This window comes from Pleurodeles waltl, chromosome 8, assembly GCF_031143425.1.
Source record: "Pleurodeles waltl isolate 20211129_DDA chromosome 8, aPleWal1.hap1.20221129, whole genome shotgun sequence".
NCBI lineage: Eukaryota > Metazoa > Chordata > Amphibia > Caudata > Salamandridae > Pleurodeles > Pleurodeles waltl.
This window is the reverse complement of record NC_090447.1, coordinates 739,781,264-739,805,620: the sequence shown is the minus strand read 5'-3', so window position 1 is coordinate 739,805,620 and position 24,357 is coordinate 739,781,264. Positions and strand designations below refer to the sequence as shown.

At 43.3% G+C, this 24,357-nt stretch overlaps 1 protein-coding gene across 1 annotated transcript in view; it reads right to left on the bottom strand.

Annotated features, from left to right (window-relative positions):
* The window catches only part of TAGLN3 (transgelin 3), a 129,147-nt gene extending 105,688 nt beyond the window's left edge, over positions 1-23,459 (bottom strand). Inside the window, exon 1 of the mRNA XM_069204942.1 lies at positions 23,068-23,459. Within this exon, the coding sequence (XP_069061043.1) occupies positions 23,068-23,269 (202 nt within the window). The 5' untranslated portion in view covers positions 23,270-23,459. The remainder of the gene's footprint in view (positions 1-23,067) is intronic.
* Between the last annotated feature and the right edge of the window lie 898 nt (positions 23,460-24,357).

The following is a 24,357-nucleotide window of genomic DNA, read 5'->3' as shown; positions in this document are numbered from 1 at the left end:
GTGTGAATTTCTTGAAATTAATCTTCCGCTCCACTAGCAAAAAAAGATCAAGCGATCTATGTATGCCACATAAACCTCCACATAAACTATGGCGGCCGCCAGGGGTCAAAGTTGAAATATGACACTGCAACTTTCTCCATGTCTATGTCACAATCTGATTCCCATGCAAGGTGCAGTCCCACCTCCATCACAGGAACGCGACTTGATGCACACATCACTGGAACACTCCAAGAGGTGCATGGAGGCGGAATTAAGTCACTGGAACACACCAGGGTATTGTCACTGGACCGCAGGTACCCCGTGGTAGTTGCTAGCCCCCAAAGTTATGGCAGGTGCACAGTAGGCTAACTGAACTGCACCAGCAGCGCTTCGTACTCCACAACTTAGAGCGCAACATGAGTGCTTGCCTCCAAAATGCCTTTGCTGACCCAGCAATGGCTCTGTTACGCTTTCAGACTTGACCAGCAGTGCAAGTTCTTCAAACTGCTCACACCGCATTTAGGGCTGCCCTTATCCACCATCCTCATCGCCAATTCTGTAGTAATGATCTCCACGAAGTAGTAACAAGTTTCTTTAATTAAGCAGCCCTAGCCATGTTTTCTAACACCCATGACCAGCCTTCCAACTGCCTCCAAATGTCCCTCATATGATCCTATTACCCTCTGTGTTCCATAGTGGAACTATGCCTAAGCTATACATGGCGAACACAAATGAGCATTTAACATGTCAAGCATTACAACAGATTACCCGCTCCTCATTTGTGTTAAGGCTTTCACTATCGCACCCTTCTGGATCTCACTAGTAGCTTCGTCACCTCCTTCCCCAATGTTGATACCAGTAGGTCCTCAAGGAATCTATCCAGGTCTCTTCCCCCACCTGTTGTCCCTGAGTGGGGTATAGAGGCTTTCTGAGAAACCTGCAAATGTCTTCTCTATTTCTGTTGTCACATGCCCTCCAATCACGTAGAACTTTTGGATCCACCTCTGTCCCTCCTTTCTCTCAGTGCCAGCCAGGCCAGCAACTTTCCTGCCTTGCTACCCACCTCGTACAATTTATGTTAGCTGGACCTAAAGAGTTCTTTGGCCTCCTGATGCATCAGGCATTGGTAGTCCTTCCTCATGTTCTATCAGGCAGCTAGTGACACATCTGGATATTTTTTGCCTTCAAGGCTAGTAACTTCTTCTCCATCTCCCTGCCCTTGTGGTATCCATCCTTCTTTGTCCCTTTCATGTGTGCTATTAGCTGACCCTTACCATCATTTTAAATGCCTCCAAGAAGGTCACCATTAATGTCACTGATCTCTCGTTCTCCTTATATATCTTTGTAGGCTTTGAGTAAATGTTTGGTAGCACAATATGTTAACACCCACGGGTCCAGATTCCAACCCAGGATAGTGCAGAGAGTGGACTGTGTTAGTCCCATACACAATGGTGAGTGATCCGAGATACCTCTAGGCAAGAAGTCTGTATTTTGGCACCTTCCTAGGGGGCGAGCCAGGATCAAGAAGTAGTAAAGCTGGGATCTGGAGGACTTTAAATTGACTGTGCAGGAATACTGTCACTCTCCCAGGTGGGCAGCAAGGCAGGCGTCTACCATCCCCAAGGAAGACAGAAATGTACTCAGCCTTGCATCGTCTCTGGATTGTCCTCCCCTCCTAGTTATCCTGTTGTGGTCCCCTTGCAGAATCATGTTGAGGTCCCCCACCGCAATCAGGAGCGCATGTGATCTATTCCCCTTTAGACTCAAATTCAAATTCAAATCAATCTTTATTCGGATTTTACTCCATAAAAGATAAACAATCTCTTTAAAATGATAAAAATATACAATAAAATACTTCAAGAAAACATTACTAATAAATAAATAAATAAAACCTTTGCTGCAACAAATTGGGAGATTATTCATTCTCATATCGGAGGTTTTCTAAATACGACAGCTTTTTTCTTTGTTCTATGGCATGTAGGATAAATTTTATTACTGCATCACATTTCTCATTGGTATCCAATTTACATAAATAATTAAAAGCTTCTCTACAATAAAATAATTTGTTAATAACAAATAGAGGTTTTAAAAATTGTTTCCTAATGTCATGATAAAATTTACAAGATATAATAAAGTGCATTGTAGATTGTGCAAATCGTCGCACACAGGGGCACCTCGGTAGGCTTTTGCTCCAAATCCTCACCTTTGGGAAAGCACCAAAAAGTGCAACATTCTAAAGCGCATTCGGGTCAGATAAAATCTATCCTGAATGTTTGCAATTGTCAGTAAGTAATTTGGCATTACCTCGTTATTTTCAGTCATATAAAGTGCTACTGTTGGTTTCCTACATTCTCCATTTTTCTCTATCACCATCCCTCCATGCCATTAGTTCGTTTTTCAATTCTTTCTTACTAAATTGGAGGATAATACCTGGATTGTCCAAATTTGGAGCTAAATTTATACCTTTCAACAAGTCTTTTAGATGTATGAACCATGGGATTCTATCCCAATATTCCAATGTAAGGCAATCTTTAATAATCTTTTGGGTAAAATGCATCCCTTCTTTAGACCAGATGCCATGCCAAGCCAACAACGCATTGGTATATATTAGATCTTCCACATAAGGGCAGCCCAGTTCCTTATGTACCATAAATGTGGAGGTGGTATTTGGCACTGCAAGTAGTCTGCTAAAAAATGTGTTCTCTAGCACTTGTAATGAGTGGATCTCGGGCATCAAACCCCAAAGGGCAGCACAATACGTAATGCTGCTAATTGATTTACTTTTATAAATTTGCAGCATTTCCCTAAGGGGTTTATTACCAATTTATTTTTTTAATCTATAAACAGCCTCAGTTGTCCTAATATACTTCATTTTGATCATTTCTAGATTTTGTTTCCAATGACCCATATTAGAAAACTGTATACCCTGATATGTAAATCCATTCACCTCTTCACATTTATGGCCCTTAATAAAATAAGTTTTCTTCCTGGCTTTTCCCTGTCCACAAGTCATTACCACTGTTTTGCTCATATTCAACAACATATCTCTTTCCTCCATAAATTCCACAAAGCCCTCGATTAACCGCTGCAACCCATTTGCAGTTCGTGACAGCAGTACTGCGTCATCTGCGTATAAAAGGATTGGGATAGAACATTCTCCTATTTTAGGGCTATCAATTTCTATATTTTTTAAGTGGGCATCTACTCCATTTATATAAAGGGAAAATGGAAGAGGCGCCAAAACACAACCTTGGCGTATTCCTCTCCCTATCCTAAAACCTGGGGTTCACTCACCATTTCTTCCATATCTCACCCGCGCTGTTAGATGATTATATATTTGTGCCAAGAAGCTTATTATATCTAAGGGTGCACCCATATCTATTAAAACTTTCCACAGCTTAGCATGATTCACCAAATAAAAAGCGCTGCTAAGATCTGCAAAACAAAGGAACACATGGCCCTTCCTTGCTATTGTATATTTACTTATTATTAAATTAAGGTTTATACATTGTTCCAGAGTACCAACCCCAGGCCTAAATCCCAATTGAGCCTCTGTTAATATATGATTGTTGGTTGCCCATAATTCTAGTCTTTCTAGGAGTATTCTTCCCAGCAATTTAACAGAGGTATCTAAAAGTGAAATTGGCCGATAGCGTTTGGGGTCGCCTCTATCTCCCTTTTTAAAAATAGGAACAATTATACTTTCACTCCATGATGTTAAAATATATCCCTTTGTCACACTCCAAAAAACTTGGGTCAAAATAGGGCACCATAAATCGACGTGTGTCAAATAGGCATCTACTGGCACCCAGTAAGGGCCCGGCGCCTTCCCTTTCAAGCATCTTCCCATAGCAGATTTCACTTCCCCTAAACTAACTGGTTTCAAGAAGGGTAGTTTGATCTCAATTATCCCAATATTCGATGGGTGAATAGTCAGATTATCTGGGTGAAAGATTGAGCCGAAATGAGAAAGCCATTCCAATGATGGAACGTGTACTGTTATTTCGGGGGCATCACTATTTTTTAGGAATGGTTGGTTAATAGTTTTCCAGAATAGGGTACTATCTCTTAGTGTCGTCGCTTGCTCGAGATCAGCCCATGCCCTAGCTCTCAGTTGTGCCTTCCTGGTGTTTAGTGCTTGTTTGTAGCAAGAGCGTTTAATAATTACTTCTTCCCTATTTCTTGGTCGAGCTTGCAGGGCTTGTTTTAATTCCTGGCTTGCTAATGAACAATTATGATCAAACCACCGCACTTTTTCACTCTTTTTGTTCCCCGATGTTCTCACTAGGCTTCCTGCAATGGCGTTTCTAAGCTGGTTAAAAGATCCTAAAATCTTATATGGACTTTGATTATATTCTGTACATGTGAAAATTTCTTGACGGTATTGTGTCACAACTTTTTTCATCACATCTATTTCATTTACCCCAGTCCATTTAATTACAATTCCATTTTCCCTTCTTATTCCTATATTCGTTGCTAATCATTCACCTATATTAAACGGTTTGGCTAATCTCATTGTTAGTAACAAGGGGTGATGATCACTAGAGATGGTTGGCTCAATCTTCAGGGATTCGACCATATCGATATTACTCTTAGACATTAATATGTGGTCGATTAATGAGAAATGTCCTCTTCCTATAAACGATGGAAGCTTCATTCCTTTAAGCCCATCTTGTTCCATCAATTCTAAATCATATCTAAATAATATTTCATTCAATACAATTCCGTAATTATTATGCAAAAAGTGCATTTGGGCGCTTCCCCCATCGTCGATAAATCCACATGTCTTTCCTATAGTATTCTGGCATGTCCAGATATTAAAATCTCCAACCCATATTATTATATAACTTGAAGTTTTATCATTTACAAAGGTCTGTAGATCATCCTGGAGAGTCGATGCCACTACTCTATTGGTGCCATCAAATTTGTTATTGTAGTAGTTTATTAATACACTTCCTAAAGTTCCATCTATCTGAAAATATAAAAACTGATAATAAGGGGAATCAAGGGAGGATTTCACCAATGTATATGGTACCAGTGTTGAAATCAGTATTGCTAGTCCTCCCTTTGCCCTACCACTGGCTGAGGCAGAAGCTGGTGTGGAGAACATGGCATATCCTTCAATAAAAAAGGATCCCATATGCCATGTCTCTTGAAGGCAGATTAAATGTGATGAGCTTATTATGGTCTGCCATTCCTTTTCAACCATTTTCGTTTTTTACTCCAGCTATGTTCCACGACATGAGTATAATTAGGTCTCCTGCTAGGGACCTCTCATCTGACTCAGCGTCACCATTACATCTTAAAGATTTTAATTTGGGCACTACAGTAATAGATTGTATTTTGTCAGGTAGCAAAGTCTCTTTTCTACTCATGTCCTCCTGCTGTCAGTCGAAATCCTCCATATTACTCAGGGGAGCGAATCAATTGGAACACTCTAGTTTGTTATGCCTATACAAATTGCTGGGTATATTCCCTATAGCCTCTGTGTCTCTTGTACCTGAGGTATTCATTATTCTATAAAAATATCCTAGGGGAACAGCCATAATCTCCCTTCTCCATTTTTTACGAGTTCGATGTCTTATATCCAGGTCCACTAGTAGTTGACCCACAAAACAAGGATTACGAAAATGAACCACAATGCAATCTCCCTCTTCTTCCTCCAAATATCCCACCCAATCAACTCTCCTTGCATATAAAATTTCACAAAATAGTATATCTGGTGTACATATTTTCCCTGACATCCAGTGTACTATTTTATTACGTAAATCTGGCCAGGTCTCAACGATATTTGGTCCCAATTTGGGAACATTTTTAAAAATAATTGTATATGGAGTAGCATCTGGCGGTAATTGCAATACCTCTTTCACAGATCTATTTCTAGTCGAGGACTGGCGTCTATGATACTATCCAATTGCTTCATTTGATTGATCATAGGTACCTTAGACTGGGGGATTTCTTCCTGTATGGGGTACCAGCATTCCATACTTCTTTTGTTAGGATCTGCTTTCCCTGTCATTGTACTATTCCTTATGTCTACAGCCGCTTGACTCTCATTTGATATAGTGTCACTACCAAGAGACAAAATTTTTGCTTTAGTCACTGAATTAACACTTACTTCTATCTTGGTTATACGTTCTTTTATCTCCTTAAATTCTAACAATACTTTTGACTCCATGTGGTCTAACTTGCCATGCAATTTCTTGAAAAGAGTTTCCATACGTTTTTGTAAGGAACCATCGTTATCTGATGATAGTACTACTGCATGTCCCCCATGCATTTCAGTAGTTATTTTGTTACCCTTCGGCAACTGTGGAGGTGGAAACATAAACTTAGATTTGGTGATCTGACTACTTCTTTTTTTCTTGGGTGGTGAGGGAATTTGGTCATCTGTACTGTTCGATGGATCCATTTCTTCTATTATGTCTGTAGGTAATAGAGGGCCTAGGGAAAATCTAGGATCCACCCCAGTCCCCCCGTTAGACTCCATTCCAGCTGATTGCAGCCCGGGGGAAGTACCAGGAGCCACTTACAGTTGTTCTCCTTGCCAGATGCCCCCTAACACTGTCCAACAGCCCTGGGGATCCCTCAGTTTCCTGGACATCTGGGCAGGGAAAGATGGAGCACTGTAAATATGCCTCTGCTTAGAAAGCTGCAGTTGTTACCCAGCAGATGTGTGTCTTGTAATATCAGGTGCATGGTGGGCCAAGTACTTCAGTGCCACCCCTCTCTTCAATTTATTTCCCAGCCGGTTCACACTCCAGGATAAAATAGTGAGTGATGTTTCTTTCCTACTACGTACTTTCTGTGTCAGCAGCAGTTCCTCCATTAGGGTAGAGGAGTGTCGCACCTCTGCCTAAAATGTCCCCCAGGGATGAAAAATAAAATGGTATTAAAGTTCTTTTATTACCATTTTATTTTCTATCCTCCCATCCTGAACGAAGTTTCAGGACCAGGTGGGGCCACTGCTGCTGAGTGGCAGCACTGAGCTGTGTACTATGCCTAAAGTGCGCATGTCTTTTTGACCGACTCGTGATGGTCAGCCAGACACGTTCACTTTAAACTTCTCTAACCTAGCTGTCTTAAGACAGCTGGGTTAGAGAAAGCACAGGCCTCCAAAGAGGCAGCTCTATCCAATCCTGACGCTTCTTTCATGCTGGATACCAGCATGTAAGCAGCACCAGGATTGCTTAAGAGAATTTGCTGGAGCCCGAGAGGAGACCAGGGCGAGGAGGACGTCGGACGTTGGATGTCGTGCAACAAGCAAGGTAAGTGTTTTTTTTCTTTTTATTTACATACACCACTTACATTGAATGCATGCACTCACCAACACCACATTTGACCCCCCACCCTACATTCTGCATACATGCCAGCTGCTCTGTATTGATGGAAATTGAGGACTTAGCAAGGTCCGTCAACCAGGACCACTCCTGGGTTTCACTTTGATTGTCACTGCCTAGTGGTGCCCGGAGCCCACCCCCTACCCACCTCCCTGTCATGTCATGTGGGGAGTCTCCAACTATCCCCCTCCCCCAATGCCTAAGAAGCCTGGTGGCACTCCTATGAATATGTTATGCATTACCTAACAGTAATATTGTGTTGTGGCGTGGGTGGTTCTGGCCTCAAAGGTAATTTCTCCAGCAGTCGTTCTCATAGAAATGTATGTTCCACTTGGGTCCCTGAAGTCACTGTCTTGAATGTTATCTCTGCCCAGCCATTATTTCTTAGATGATTTTGACTACAGTCATTGGGGAGACCACCGGTAAGGCATTCTCCTCCATCTCATTGCTTGAGGTTGCTGCACTGTTGCATCTGTTGCCTACCATTCATGAGAGATCCTTTTGTACCTCCAGTATCACTCTCACCCTCCTGCTACGTGCCTGAACTTTCGTAGGAGTTGTCGTGCCATCTGGCTTGCACAGTGGTTTGGGTTGTGTTCTTGCAAGCCTGTCATTTGAGATTGGCCCAGTGGTTCTGGCATTGGGTAGCCCTTGGTCTCCAGCCAATCATAGACCTCTGCTGACGCAACCAACACATGCAACTCATTTTAAGTAGACAGCCTCACCTTAGCTGGGAAGAGTGGGAACTATTTCTCATTCAAACTGCACAACTGTCTTTTTACCAATAGGAAGGTCTCTCTCTGTCACTGGTCGGCATTTGCATAGTCCAAGTAGATGGTCAATAGGCTGGTTTCAATTGTCCTGGGAGCATGAGACCATGCCACCTGTAGAATGTGGTCGTTGTGCCTGAAGTTAGACATTCTGGCTATTATTGGGCATGGTGGCACCCCGGGACTCTATGGGCATGCTCCACTCTGTAGAGATTCAATGCCTGTCCTCCCAGAACAGTTGATAAACATTATTCCACAAACAGCTCCACATTTGGCCCCTTGGCTTTCTCGGGGACTCAGAACTGACATACATTGTTACACCTGGAGCAGCCCTCCACATTGTCCAGTTTGGCCATTAGGGTCTTATTTCCATCTGCAGTTGCTCAATTTGGTGGCATTATCCGTGAATACAGGTGTGATTTGGGCCACTGATCTTTCAGCCTTCGTTACCCTTCCTGACAGCTTTTTGGGATCAGTGGGCAATAGATCTACATCGCGCACCGCTGCCTCTAGCTTATGTTTGTGTGCCGTTTTCGTGTCTCTGATTGCCGCCAAGATACCCTCCATGTGTCCCTCCAAATTCACCTACCTATCTAACTTTGCTGCAGCAGGGGCATTGGGACTTTCTGTTCTATTGTCATGTGCCACTTTGCTTTGCTTGGGCTGTATTATCTCCTTTAATCCTCCCAAGGCCCCCTTGAGTGACTCTCACTCTGAGAAAGACCTCAGCCACAGGTTGATGCGTTCGCTCATTCTCACAGGTCGAGCTGTGGTGAGGGCTGCAAAGTGACTTTGTCTCCATTCCTCCTTCTTGGCTCTTAGTTACTAGGCCCCAGATTTCCTCTAGCTCTCCATGTCCTGTCTGCTGACCAGAACAGCACTCCCTGGGTCTCCATGGACCCTGTCCCTATGGCTCAGGGTATCCTGTATGGGATGCCTACATGTCCATGTGCACCTCATTCACTTGTTCAGTGACTCACCCCAGGGCTCCAGGGGGACATGCCCTTGCTACTCTGAACACCTGATTGGGCTTAACCCTGCTGGGCTTACTTTCAGGCCAGACTGAGATCTCTTACAGGCTCTCGGGCTTCCTCACTCAGTTTTCTACTGGGGTGTCATTAGCGGTCTCCGTCTTTGCCAAAAACCCTTGCACCTGGAGGCAGATGAGAAGCTGTGCCAGAAACAGTCTCCTTTGCCTAGCCTCTCAGATCATCTAGCTGCACTCTGTGGTAGCTCACTGACCCCTCTGCTATAGGGTCTGCCAGCACGCTGTTGATTGCTCTAGGGCCCACAGCCTCCACTGGTGTGCTGCAGCACCCTACTTTCTGCACAGTGTCCAACGGTCCTAAGTCTTCAGGGGCCAGTTGTGGCCGTCTTGGGTTCTATGGCTGCCGCGGCCCTCTCTTCAATACTCAGGGGGCTGGCCCTCACCAGCACAAGGGATTCAGCGGGGCCTGATCAGGGATGATGTGTTGTGATCTCCTCATTCACCAGAGTTCCTCACGGGCCGGGCACAACCTTCTTAGTCACCGGTGCTGTTGTGTTCCTGTTACCTCTGTTAAGGGGGGTCTCCCCCAGACTGATCAGGGTGTGTGTCACCACCACTGCTGACCCTGGGACTCGGCAGACCCCGTCCTGAAACAGGGCGCCCCAGGATCTCTGTGCCTAAGGGGCATACCACTGTGGAAATAAACACTGCTTGTCTGCTGTCATTGCTATCCAGACCATATCCACTACACTGTTTCATCCTTGACAGAGACTCAGGGTTTGAATACTGACCTTTAAGTCACTTGCATTCTTTCTTCACGGAGTATGGTATAGACTTGTGCGCAATAGCACTTTACCTGGATTACTAACCCTCTAACAAATTGCACCTGGCTAAGAAGGTCGTCTCTCTAGATGTTGTGCTTCCATAGATACTTCTCTGGATTCTTCTTTGGTGATATGGTTCGTGACCAGTTGTCTGTGAAGCTTTCTCACTGAAACCTCAATGCAAAGTGACATCATGGGCACTAGACATTGTTTTTACACATAGCCAAAAACAAGCTGGCTCATAACACCAAATTAGATCATTATTCGACTGATCACTTTTTTGTTTTTCTCAGTGAGACTCCCTATGTGCAATGACCATGCCCAGATCAGGGACCTGTGCCTCAGAATCAAACTACCACTTACTACTGAGGCCAAACTAAGATGAAACTGGTTAGGGATGGCTTGTGAATCTGAACATCCGTTGTAGGTTTGCAAACATCTCTTAAATAACAAAACGAGAATCTTGTTTTGGTGAGAACGTTAGGATTCTGCATTTTGACTGACACTTCATATCCAAAGAGCTTCATGAAGATTAGCTGTTTGGGAAATGTTCATCACATATCTGTACTGCATACATTAGTTCTGTGTTATTCCAATTCTAGATGTGTTTCGACCATCGGGAACAGCAGCACCTCACAAACATTAGAAATGCTTGTGAACGTGGTATAGTCTATTTATCTGGGGGTCGTGGATAAATTACTGTACAGTTCTTTAAAATCTGCTTTATCAGCTTTCTGGTACACACAAATAATTGTCGCTTTCACTGTCAGATTACCCAGCTATTGCATTATCTTGTGTGTTGCATTGGTATTCTGATTAACATTGTGTTTTGCGTTTTGCATTAATCTGCCCTATCATTTTTTGAGTATACAGCTTTGGCTGGACTTTTATAGATTTGTGTTCTAATAACCGTGTTGCTCTAGAGAAGAACTCGCTCGTCTACGTCTAGCCCAGGAGTCAATGACACTTAACGGAGATCCTTGCTCTGTTGCAACTTGGTCTATTGAGCGCTGTTGAGTAGGGCCACTAAGCGTTTCTCCTTTCAGAGAGCTCCGTGGGTTGTAACTTCAGCCTATGGTGAATCTGGCCTAAGTTTGTAGTTTAACCAGTATCCATTTTGAGGGTGAATTTAAAGCTGTTTTACACTCTCTACATTATCAGCACAAAGAACTCTATTTCTGGTGTGTATCTGGCATAACCACTAGTAGCAAACAGGACATATGTTTTACAAATGAACAGCAACTGTGTATTTTCTGAACAAGTGCTACTGCACTTTCAATAGGACAGGAAAAGGACATCCCAATCTGGTCAGCTTCACAACTGGGCTGCTAGCCTCTAATGAAAACGTTAAAATATTTAGCAATTGGGGTTTTCATTCTTATTAGGGGAATTGCCTTACATTGAGGTAATGATTAATGTTTTATCAACAATTGGCTTAAATTAGTCAATGCCGGCAAAAATAGGGGATGCCTTACTGAAAACTGGAATTACATTAGAAGGATGTGGTGTTTGAACTGGTAACCTATTAGCATATTGTGCATACTTAATGCAGCCCTACTTGTAGGCAAGTGCAATGATATCAGATTACTACCCAATATACTGGGCAAAAGATTCATGGTACAAGCTGAACACACACCAATAGTATCAGACATCCTTGGTTTTTGCCAATCATTGCCCAGTCCCTCTTTAATCATACAGTGGTCATGGGTCTGATAGTATAACGCCTTGATCCTTTTAAAACGTTCAACCAAAGTCCATGTCCTGCATTGAGTTCCACAACTAACTCTGTTTAGCTCAATGTACTGGTTTCTTATCAATCAAAATGGGTGATAGACAATATAAGCAGTTTGGTCTGGGAATATAGTGTGCTTCAGTAATTAACAACCAGTATTGCTGTCCAGGTGTGAAGAAAAATTATCATGTATATTTATAGGTTTGGTTGGCGACAGTTTCACAGACCTAACACAATCTAACAGAAAGGGGACACAAGGTGAGCCCACTCAGTTACTGATTGTTGTGTGACTCGTATAGGACCAGACTGGCAACCGAAAACAGCTCTGGCAAAATGTTCAAGCCATCCTCTCTTCCTCTCTCTCTCTTGCTTTCCATTCTTTCCTTCGTCATTCTTTATTTTCTCTTTCATCTGTTCCTTCATTCCATCTCTTTTCACTTTCTGTATTCCGTCCTTACATCCCTTACTCTTTTTTTCTTCTTCCATGTGTTACTTCTCTTTCTTTCTCTCTCTCTCTCCTTCTTGCTTTCCCCATCTCACTTCCCTGTGCCTGTAGCAATAAATGCTGGGGAGTCTTTTTGAAGGTCCCGCAACAATCGGCATCAATGTATCCAGGGCCTGGGAAATGCCTGATGGGTTAAATGGCAAGTCCATCCCTACATTCACATAATGGTCAAACCATATTCATAAGCCATTGATTGTTACTGCCATACATTACATCTGGAGGCTAATTACTGAACATGTCGGGAAGACAGTGCAATTAGCTAATGCAAAAAGAAAAACAACAGGAAGCCGATGTGGTCTAGTGGTAAAGTGATAGATATAAGAAACGTTCAGCCTAGCTTAAAAGTCGTGCTTTGGCTTTTCTATTCCTGAACAGATATACGTAATGTAGAAGTCTACTTTACCGTCAAAGAGATATTTTTTAGCCCTTACCCACACATTCTGATCCTGCGTAGACACAACCATCATGGCTCTCATTATGCAAAGGATGTAGTCGCCCACCAGGTGGTAGATTTGGCTATTACAGGCCGGGCAGGACTGGTGTTTCCCCAGGAGGCTGGAAAGGTGGGGCCAGTTCGGGCACAGTGTGGGCCAGTTTTGCAGCCGTGCTGCAATATGAGCCCTCAGTAACAAAAGCAGCAGTGTTTCATTCCTCCTCTCCCTCTCCCCGCGGATGGTCTGACAAAGTTGCCAGGGCTGCTTTAAGTTCCCAGTTGGTCCCTGATTACAGGACAGTAACTACTGATCCTCTACATTGACTGCAGTGGCGACAGATTGGAATTACTGCTTGTGGGCAATCTCATACATCCAAAAAGAGTGATTCTATTGGTCATTAGGTGTGGGTTGTAGGAAAGTACCCTCTTTTTTGGCATGTTACCCCAGTTTTTGCCTAATATCAGTGTGTTTTGACTGGGTTCACAAGGATCCTGCTAACCAGAACCCCAGTGACTGTGCTCTCTCCCTTTAAATTTGGTTGCCTAGGACCTAGCACACCCCATAATTGGCATATTGGTGCCCCCATATAAGTCCCTAGTATATCATACCTAGGTACCCAGGGCACTGTGCACCAGGGGTTCCTCATGGGCTGCAGCATGTATTATGCCACCCATGGGAGCCCATAAAAAATGTGTCTGCAGGCCTGCCATTGCAGCCTGCATGAAAAGGTGCATACACACTTTCACACAGGTCTCTGCACCGGGTCACTGCCAGTCACCCTTATGGCAGGCCCTCTTATCACAGAGGGCAGGGTGCAACTACCTGTGTGTGAGGGTACCCCTGCATGAGCACAGATGCCCCTATGAACTCCAGCTCCATTTTCCTGGACTTCGTAATTGTGGGGAAGTCATTTTTCCCATGTACTGTGTCCAGGTACATAATGGTAACTCAGAACCTAGGCATGTTTGAATCATACCCCAAGACTGTTGCCAGTATTGGCTGTATGATTTCATGCACTCTGGGGGCTCCTTAAAGGACCCCCAACATTACTCCTGTCAGTCTTCTGGGGTTTTCCGGGCATCCCGCGCTGCTGCCACCCCAGAGACAGGTTTCTGCTCTCCTCCTGCAACACAGGTGGTGGACTGCAGTGATCCCCTCGGTTCTCTCTACCAGCTGTCCAACTTGGGAGACAGTAGGCTTGCCTCTCTTTGCAGGACAGTACCCCGGTGCACTGTGATCCTTGAAGCTACCAAGTCTTGTTTGTACCTCCTCCAAGGGATCTTCAGGTTCCATGTAGCTCCGGCATTCAGCACTCTTCCCTGGAAAGCACAGTCTCCTGCCTGCTGCTCCAACGAAGTGGGACACCTCTCCAGGTGTGCTAAGCGGGCCTCACTGTGACCCCTGTGCTTGCTGCCTGTGAGTTGCCTGTGGGACTGCCTCCTCGCCTTCCACTCTCCTCACAGCTGAGGGTCACCTGGGACTCCCCTCCTTGGGTTGAGTCCTCCTGGACCTTGCTGGTAACTGGCAGCTCTGCAACTCTCCATCTGTGACTTTTGCCTTTGCCAAGGCTTGTTGGTGGTTCTCCAACACCACTGACTGACTGCAACTCTTCTTCCATCGTGCAACATCATCTGCATCATTTCTGGAACTCTTCTCGTGCTCCAGTGCCGCACAGCTGACTCCTTGTCTTCACCATCGACCTTGTCCTGCATGTCCAGAAGGGTGGGTAATAGCTCCTGCCCAGACTAGACACTCCAAATTGAACTGGACTTGGTCCCCTTCTTTTGTAGGTCCTCTTCTGTCAGGATCCACCTTTGATTTCTTCCAGTCTTGCTTGGGTCTTGCACAGTCCTTTTCCAAAGTTGAATCTGTGAGTCTGGGGAAAAAACAGGTACTTACCTCTTTCCTCCTGGTCACTGGGGGTCACCCTGGTACTTAGCTTTTGGGGTTCCTGGTTCCTCCAGGCCCCCTCTGCAGATTCCACTTCCTTGGGTGGGGGACTGTCTTTTGCATTCCACTTACTTAGTATATGGTTTGGTCACCCCCCCCCCCCCAGGCCTTCGCTATTTTCTATTGTTTTACTATTTGCTATTGCTTTCTATGCTAATCACTGACTTCTAATGTGCTGTGTGACTGTAGTAGTATTGCATAAGCTTTGCATGTCTCCTAGATTATCCTTGGCTGCTCATCCACAGCTACCTCTAGAGAGCCCTGGCTTCCTAGACACTGTCTACAACTAGACCTGGACCTGGTATAAGGTGATAAGACCATAGGTGCTCACCACACACCGGGCAAGCTTCCTACATGGGTGAATTATGGAGTCTCCATCCCGATAAAGAGCCACTGGCTCATAAAAGCTGTGCCAAATATCAATTTTGTATTATAGTAGGAAAGATGGGAGGGAAATCAGGGCCCACCTTTAGTTCCACCACTTTAAGAGGTCGGCCCAGGAAAACTGCATTACCTTGAAGGAAGAGAGACACAACTGTACCATTCATCAAGGCATTTCCCTTTAGCCTCTTGGGTCAGTGGATTTTATTAAATAAAAGCTTACATATTCTAGATATGTATCTCCTGCTTGAGAAGCTCCTGGAATAAGTGCTCCCTGGAGCTCCGTCTATGCTATAACTAATGAAGACAAATAAAGATTAAATGGTTGGAGACTACTGTAAAATATGCAGTGGTGGGGGTAAAACATTCTGGCGAACTGAAAGTTTTTAAGTCCACCAATAGGAAATCTTTCGATTTAGGAGGAATTTGCCATTTTTTCATGAAAGGGTTCCACTTGGCGGGTTCCACACTATTTGAGGACATTCCTTGGAATTTTAGGGGCCTTTCCCCCCTCTGAACCACAAAGCAACTCAAACCGCAAACTATCACCAGATGAAACTTCGCGAATGCAGAAAAAGCAAAAGTAGCTTGACGCACTTTTTTTGTTTGTGTATTTCCCCAAAAAAATCTTTCAGGCTTACCGATAAGCAAATGGAACATCACAAAATGAGGCTGTTGACTACATGGCTCTTTTGTAACAAGAGAGCATATCAGCTTGCTGAATCATTCAAAGTAAGACTGCCGCCAAACCCAGAACCGAAGACTGGGTTCTTATCCTGACACATGTACTTATGCCTAAAATAATCAAATATAGCAGTAGGTTCTCTATTTGAAGCTATTACTGTTCTATAATAATTGACCTATATTTTTCAGGCATTTGCTAATTTCGAGCTACAAAATGTGCTAGTTTAAAAGTGGAATTTATCATGCGATTTTATAGCTGGTAATGTTTACTTAACACATACTTGAATACTTGTGATGAAAACGATCCTGTGCAAAATACATACGGATAAATAGTATGCAAATGAGCAGTCCTCTATGGGCCACAAGCGTATTAATGTGTTGGTAAGGTTAATGCTAGTATGAACTGCAGAAGAGTTGGGGGCGTGGTGTTACACGGAGCTTCCGCTGCTTGACCTTGAACAGCCTTGGTTTGAACTCTGCTTCTGGCTTCTGATAGAATAAATTATAAATGATCTGTGCCTCGCTCTGCTGACTAATATCCAGATGGGCTCGGGGTATTGATTTCTCAGCAGCACGCAGCATTGGACGGCAGTTCTTGTCGTTACTTTGGACGTGCTGCAAGAGGGCCTCATTATTGTTACTTGGGCGCACTCGCCTTCATTACTTTGTCCTAAATAAATGAATGAATATATAAATAAATATTTGCAAGGTGCCGAGGAGCTCCTGGGCGCGCAGCTAAATACTGGCTTTGCCCATCCAAAGACTGCCTAGTCTTGATTTCACCTCATGCCGCTTTCTGCCGCACCCCGACACTTCTTTTCTCTTTATGGCTCCCAGGCACCAAAATAAACAAGCATTTGCAGTGCAATGTGTTTCGCGTTCGCTCAAGTTGGAGCTATTAGCGTTGTAAATTCCTTACTGGACTTTTCTTGCCACATACATTGAAAATGTAAAGTAAAACAGTTGACCTAAGCAAGCCAATTAAAAGCGCCACGGCCACCAGGAGCTTGAGCACGAAGGAGAGCGACACAAAAGGAAAAGAAGTGCACTCGCAGTCAAAAGTATCGGCAAACGTGCAATTATCCATGTAACAGAGTTGATGTTCAAGTCAGTAACCAAACCACCCCAAGGAGGAACACACATAAACCATTTACCAATAATGACAAAGTATTTTTGAAAGGCAAGCCTAGGAAGGAGTGATAGTGATGGGCATGTGGTGGGCGATGTTAAAAGCCTACAGATAGATTACAAAAGGTCCGAGCGCTTGCACGCTCGACCTAAAGATGAACCCCTTTAGTGGATCAGATAGCTAAAAACGTGGACCACTTTTACAAATCAGGGCAATTTAGAACTTGTAAAAATGTGCTTTATAGGTGTTTTGCAAAGTATGGAGGACTGTATTTGTGCTTGCTGTAGGCAGTGTTTGTGGTAATACAAGTGAAATCAACAGTAAAACCGGGCCCACTAGGAAGAGACCAGAAAACTAGCCCACAACAAGCCACAGAAACAGACCACATACTGACCTGTCAGATCAGCCCTTCGGCCACTGCCTGATTGCCCTAAAGACCAGTCCCATCCTGTCTCTGCTTTCTCCCTTTCTTTTTAATCTTCTTCCCCTATTTTATGTTTTCCACCTCATACTCTGGGTGGAAGTCAGTGGCGTAACGAAACTTGAAGTGGGGGGGGGCTCCTGCAAAGTACCTGGAGGGGGCCCCTTAAGCCTAGGACCCAGTCAGGGGCCAGCAGCCCGTGCAAAGTGTGCTTGACTAAGGGGACCCGGTGGAGCTCACCCCCTCCGTCCCCCACTGCACCACAGCAGAGGCCTTTGTTACACCACTGGTTGAAGTCTGATGATGAAATGGCCTGATCCCCAAAAATGAAGGTTGCAACTACCAGCACTGAGGAAACATTGTGTTTTTTAGCTTTGCCTGAATTCGCTACGTTTATGGATGGAATGTGTGTGAGCATAGATTCAGAGCCCTTGCATCTTGCCATGCCAGGTGTGACTGGTTCTGCCTGTAATGGGACCTGACTTATTTACGTTGCGGTGCTATTTACATCCTAAATAGCACTATATTATATGTTGGAAGGGTATGCTATTCTGCTCCAATATTTTGTGGTTCGGTGCAGTGTTAGGATATAATTTGGCCTTTAGGGGGGTGTTTTAGAGAATATTTGGGGGGTGGGGCCTAAGATTTCCCAGTATACTGGCTGTTTAACCAACTAAAATATATTCTCATTTGCCAAACATAGATCGGGTTGTCTTTCTAAAGAGAACATAAGCACATTGCCTGCTTTTCTCAATGTTATAATATACATACAAGAGGGGTTATAGCAGGGGTCTCTAACCTTTTCTGCTGTTAGAAATACTTATGTTGAATGAAAATCATCCGGAGCTTCTAATATTATTAGAGGTTTAGCAATGTCCACATCAGGCAAGTTTACATTAGTCGCCTCGATATGCAAGATTACCAGCAGAGATCACATCAGTACATCAGGCCACAGTTCCCAGCAATAATGTAAAAAAGACTTTGTCAGTGTGGAATGCCTGTCCATGGGTAATACATACCAACCATAGCTGCAATGTTAATACTAGTAATAAGCCTCCTCCAATATGAGTTCTAAAAATATACATATTTTCATCTTGAAGACACACTTTTCAATTTTGGTACTCATATAAATTCAAATAACCAAACACTTCTAATTTATTTAGATGGGCTGCATACTTGAGAGCTACTATAGGTATCTGGAGAGCTACCAGTAGCTCACAAGCTACTCGTTGGAGAACCCTGGGTAGGATGCTCGCTGTACCTACTCTTCCAAACATAGAAAGGATATTTTGAGATTCAGAGAGTGAGTCAGGAGTGGGAGAAGGAGAAGGAGAAAGCGATGATAGGGGTGAAAAATACAGCTGAAGGAGATGGTGTAGCAGATGAGAGTCAGATTACTGAGAAGAAGCACGGGCAGGGGTGATGACTAATTTGCAAAGGAGAGGGGAAAGAGACGAAAGGAGAGGATGGAGTAAAATTACGACAAAATTAGTCAGATAGGGCAGGGGACAGAGGAGTGAGAAATGCTGAAGGAGAGATGAGAAATAAAGTAAAAGAGAGACAAAGAAAGTGGAGAGAAAAGAGGTGGATGGAAGTGGACAAACGCTGAGGTAGAGGAGAAAGGAAGAATGGGGACAAGGGGGGATAAGGAAGAGGACTAAAACGAGGAACACTGAAAAATCAAAGATGAGGTGGAAATAGGGAACAAATCAAAAAAGAGAAGGAGCAAGGGGAGGAAAGAAAAAGAGAATGAGGAGGGTAAAAGAGACGAACATAAAAGGCAATTAAAGTAGAGAGGAAAAGAGGTAGTAGCTAAGAGACGTTGGGAAGGAGGGAGAATGGAGAGAGAAAATCATCTGGAAGGAGCTAAGATGAAGATGAGGAAGAAGGAAGCAGAGAGGGGGAAAAGGCCATCGGAGAAGGAAGACATGCATGAACCAGAATAGAAAAAAAGGAAATTGACCATTGCAGGGAATAGCTGAAATAAAATATATGAAGTGAACAAACTAGCATAGAAGAGGAAGGAGGGAGAGAGGTAAGAGAGAGGTTTAAAAAAAGAAGAAAGGAGGAGTAGGACAACTAAAAGAGAGGAGGATACAGGGGGATAGAGTAGAGGAGATAATATATTTAGAACGGAAGGAAGAAGAAAGAAGAGGACAGAGATAAGAGAAAAGAGTAGGAGAGTAGAATACGAATGGCGAGTTTCATGACGTGATGTTTGTTATAGCAGTATTTTAATGGTCCTATGTGTGTAGTTTACATGATGTAATGCTGTGAGTTTGTGAAGAGTCTATATGGTGTGTTAAAGTCTGGCAGTGATAGGTCTTGTTCTGTCAGCAGGAGGTGGAGGGTAGAGTGATAAGGTGCTGGTTGGTGATTTGATGGTTTATTTTTTCACCTGTTGGCCATGAGACAGGAGACTGTCCTCACACCTGATCTCACAGATATTCCTTCCCTGCCTCCCTTTAAAAAACGGGTCTATAAAACTTGCCTTCAATCTATGTCAACATAGACTCACCATGGTGCCCCATTTGATCTTCCTGCCTCCTACAATTATTGCAACACAATGTGCAATATGTATTATTTGAATTATAATATTGTACGTGCTGTTCACCAAAGACCTTACAAATTTCTGTTATATTTAAACACCCTGCTAATACTTTATTGGTGCCCCATTTAATTGCTCTGCAAAACATGTATCGAAACTCTAATAGCTCCGCTACAAGAATATAAAAAAAAAAAATCACATTTTGCAAGACAGTTGTGAATGTGTTCCCTTTACTTCAAAAAGTAAGCATATACTCCTCACCCTGAGTAGGCTTCACTGGCTTCAGTCAGTTATTGAATGTAGTGCTCTACAATCACCCATAAAGACTTCTATGTCTCAGCATTTCCCTGAAACAGAGACTCGCTGCATATGTGCTCAGTAGGAAGCTTCACTCTAAGAACCAACTGATATTGACAATGCCTAAAATCAAAGGACGGAATTAGAATTTCCATAGTACACTGGGTACATTTTATAGCTCACTGCCTGTCACTCTTCATAGTACTAATGCTCTCCTTGCATTCAGGAAACATCTTTAAGACTTTTCTCCTCTAGTTTCTTCCCTTTAGACATTTGAGCTTCAATTTCCAATTGGGGCTAATTAGCACTTTTACAAAACTCCTGATGATTATGGTGCCATTTGCAGGAGTGAGCAGAGAAAAAAAATCAATAAAGAATGACACAGAGAAAAAGATAATTGACTCCTTGGTAATTAACTTGCTAGGTTACAGGAGGAAAACAGGCAGGGGAGCCAGATGTGAGATAATATCTGACGCAAGACTTACAACCTAAGTGAGGAACAGGTGACAAGGAGAGGAAAAAACCCTCTGTATGATCAAAATGGAGTCAATACTTTACCCTCATAAGCCAAATTGCTCTTTTTTTATTTAATAAGATGTAATGGATGGTGCTCTGTTGCCCTTTGTAGGCAAATGTATTGTGATGAATACAAAAAAACACAAATTTGCTATTGTGAACTTTCAAAGCTCTATATATTTTTGAGGATGTATACGTATAGTGTGCAACACTTAATTATTTACAATTGCACTAATACAGCGCCCACTCCCTTTGCCCTGCAGGTTAAAGAAATGGATGTCCACACAGTAGACATGTCTTAGTCAGTCAATCATGTCATGTGGTATGAGATGACGTGGTGTATCATGGTGAGGTCATTGGTGGTGACATACAGTATATGTTGGGTGTGCCCTTTCATGCTGCAGTTTTTTTCTAGGATGAGTTATGATGTGAAGTGGTATTTTGTATTAAGGGGTGCAAGGTGGAATGGTTTTGTCTCATACTGTGGGTGGTCAAGTAGGGTATGCTGGTGTGTGGTTGGTGTGGTGTAGTATTATGTGAGGTGCTAGGGTGAATGGTGGCTTTCCTTGTAAAGTACGGAAAGCTATACCAGTATTGGATTCAGAACAGGTTGTTGAGATCAAGAGGTTTACATAAAAAAGAATTCAAATTATTCTTCAGATTTTAAAGTATATGTTCTTTATTCAAAATTAAAGAAATAGGTATCCAAACGTTTTGGCGGACGCATGTTTTCAGACTGAGCAATCAATTGAATGTGTTGCTTCTTCATGGCCAACAATACATAATTAATTTAATCTTAACTAATAAGTCTAATTGTTTGAACTTTTTTGAGGAACTGCGTATCACAAATTCAAAATACCTATTGTAAACGTCAAAACACAATAAGGAAGCCGTCTCCAAAGAACACTGTCTCAACACAGTCTGCTCACTGGATCTGAGCTGCAAAGAAGCATGATTACTCGTAGCAACCCAGCATCCTGGAGCTTGGTCTGATGTGACCCTAGGAATTGTCCGGTGGCACGGGGTCCTAGCATGAGATTAACTGCTCTATGACAGGGTACTGTGTGGTAACAGTTTTGTGCTTTGGTTGGGTGCCTGAATACTTACAACTGGGTGCCATGCAAGTGGTGCTCGGGGACATGGTTGAAATCAAACTAAGGAATTTGGTGGGGGGGGGTAAAGAGGATTTTCAAAGGAGGTTTTAATAACAATGAGGGATAGCGAGCTAGAGGGAGGCCCAATCACGAGGAGAAGAGGACAGGGATAAAGACTGAAGTATGTGGGAGAAACAAGAAAATTACAGATGATAAAGCTGTGCAAGATGTATGGCACAATGTAAAGAAAATGACAGAAGAGAGCGGCAGAGATGTGTGAAGGAAAGAAGGGTATAGGGAGTTGCAGAGGAACATAGCGAGGGGATACCACAGCTCGGGGCATAGGGTAAAAGGGAGGAAAATGGTCCTGGCCTGGAAGAATGGTTGGAGTAACTACAAGGGGTGAGGGCCAGGGGATGGGAAAGGGTCAGGCCACTTCATAAAGGCACTAAAGAGCACGAAACAGTAGTACAGAAGTGCTAACCTACAGACATCAACATTTCTTTGTGAATAAACCCCATTGTTTCACTGCCTTTGCTAAGAAAGCGATTGAAAACTTGCTAAGGCTGTTAACCAAAGTGCTGCTTTGATAACTGTTTCCTATATGAATGGTTGAGGATAGAATTTAACAAACTGTTTAGACCCTTCCCCTTGGAGGTGGCTAAACAGATTGGGTACTCTGCGAAATGATCGACTGTTGTCTCCTGATTAAGCCTTTAACTTTCTGGGTTCCATACAATAAGTTATCGAATATTTATTTATTTTGACGGCTTTATATAACAGGGCCCAAAGGCATTCAAGCACTTTGCAATAAAAGGATTATGATTAGAGGAGAAAAGTAGCAAAACGGCTATACAAATCTATAAGGTGGCAATGCACATTATTATTAGACTTATAAATGAAAATAAAAAAGGAATAAAAAGGAAAATGCGAAACCGCGAGAGAGAATTCAAGCAGGAGCCTGAGAAATCAATATACAATGAGCACTTTCTCTGACGTAAGGGTAAAACAAGCAACAAATTAGGCTGAGAGGCAAGGTACCATTAGGAAGGGATGAGGCTACAACATACTCAAGAGAGTCAAACTAGGTTTGTGTTGTGCGTTTGATAAAACCAAAACAGAAAACAACCAATAGGTGGAAAGGGAAAGTACATGGTTGAAGATGGGAATAGAGAAGAAATTAACCATTACCAGATCAGGAAAGGCGTATTCTTACATGGCTGCTAAAGGGTAAATGACTTCCCATTCGACATCTGATCCTCCCCCTCTCTTGAATTTCACAAGAAGCTGGGGACCGGTTTTTCATCTAACCAACCTACAATATACAGGGCTAGGCACTAACACCTGCTCAGCACCAGGATAAACTTTGATATAGAAACACAGTGACATCTACAGATAACGAACCCATAGACAATGGAGTTTGTTCCAGCACAAATATAGTGACTTATTATTATTATGAGCGGAGCTCGCCGTACCTGCTGGTATACGGGGCGGGTCTCCAGTGGTTTCCGGGCAGCTGCTGGGGGCGCAGGAGTTGTTCCTCGTCTGACCCCTCCTTGTGCGCGTCCTGCGATGCTGCCTCGCCTCTGCGCTCTCTTTAAATGCTTCCTTGCAAAGCACGCCTTCCCCATCTGCCGCACGGCCAGACCAGGGCGGGGCCTTTTCCATCAAAATCATTACATCCCACAGAACTGGGCCCAGCTAGTGTTTCTCCAAGCAGAAGACAGAAAATGATCTCTCCGGAAAATAAGACGATATTTGTGCCCGAAAAACAAACTACAAAACACGTCCCTGGCCAAAAAAAGGACGACAAAGCTGAACAGTCACCCATGTCCGCCACGAGCCTTTTCGACAGCCGTCACCAATCAGTTAATTATTTGAATTCACAAGCGATTTAGGCTTTGTTCGTTGGATGGAAGCGCTTTATATATGTATTGTTGTGCACATTTTTATAAGTCCAATACAATCCAATAGAAATCCACTACATCCAAGTGCACGACCAACCCTAATGTTCGTGTGCACGTGCAGCATATGGATATGTATCTTTATAATTCTACAGGAGCATTACTGAAGACATCGATGTATTTCCCTTAAGTAACAAAACAAATATTTTTGGGGAACGTTATTTGCGAATATAATTCACAAATTTGAACGTACAGTTGTATACTACGACATATATTTTTGTCCTACAGCTTAATAGGTGCTTACGCGCACAATATATATATATATCCTCTGTGAACGTGGATGTGTCATTTGAATGTAAAATTAATATAGTTTCCTGTTGGCAAAAGAAAGTATGCATTTTATATAGTGACCATCAGTCCTGGAATCAGGGAAAAATGCCCTGGGATACTATAAATCTGGGCGGAGCAGTGCTTAATATGAGCCAGTGGTTGCCGGTGGGGCCACCTGCACTGATTCTTGGGGACCAGCACTTAAGTTCACATGTCAGACATTTGCCGAGCGAGAGAGTGGGGAAAACATAAAGATCTGGAATAAGGAGGAAGAGAAAGACTACAAAACCTTCGCAAATGAGGAAGACAGAACAAGCAAGAGTGAGATAAAGGGAAAGAGAGTGCTTGGTTGTGGATTAAAGATGCCTGAGGTGGATCAAACATTTCCAGGGTTGGTAATCTGCGCACCGATGTTTAAGTGCATGCTCCGGGCCTCTGAGTAGGGCTTCGGCGCAGGCACTTTTTAAAAATAAAAACAAATAAAGCACTGGGGCGAAGGGGTGGCAACAGAAAAGGCGCAACCATGAGGAG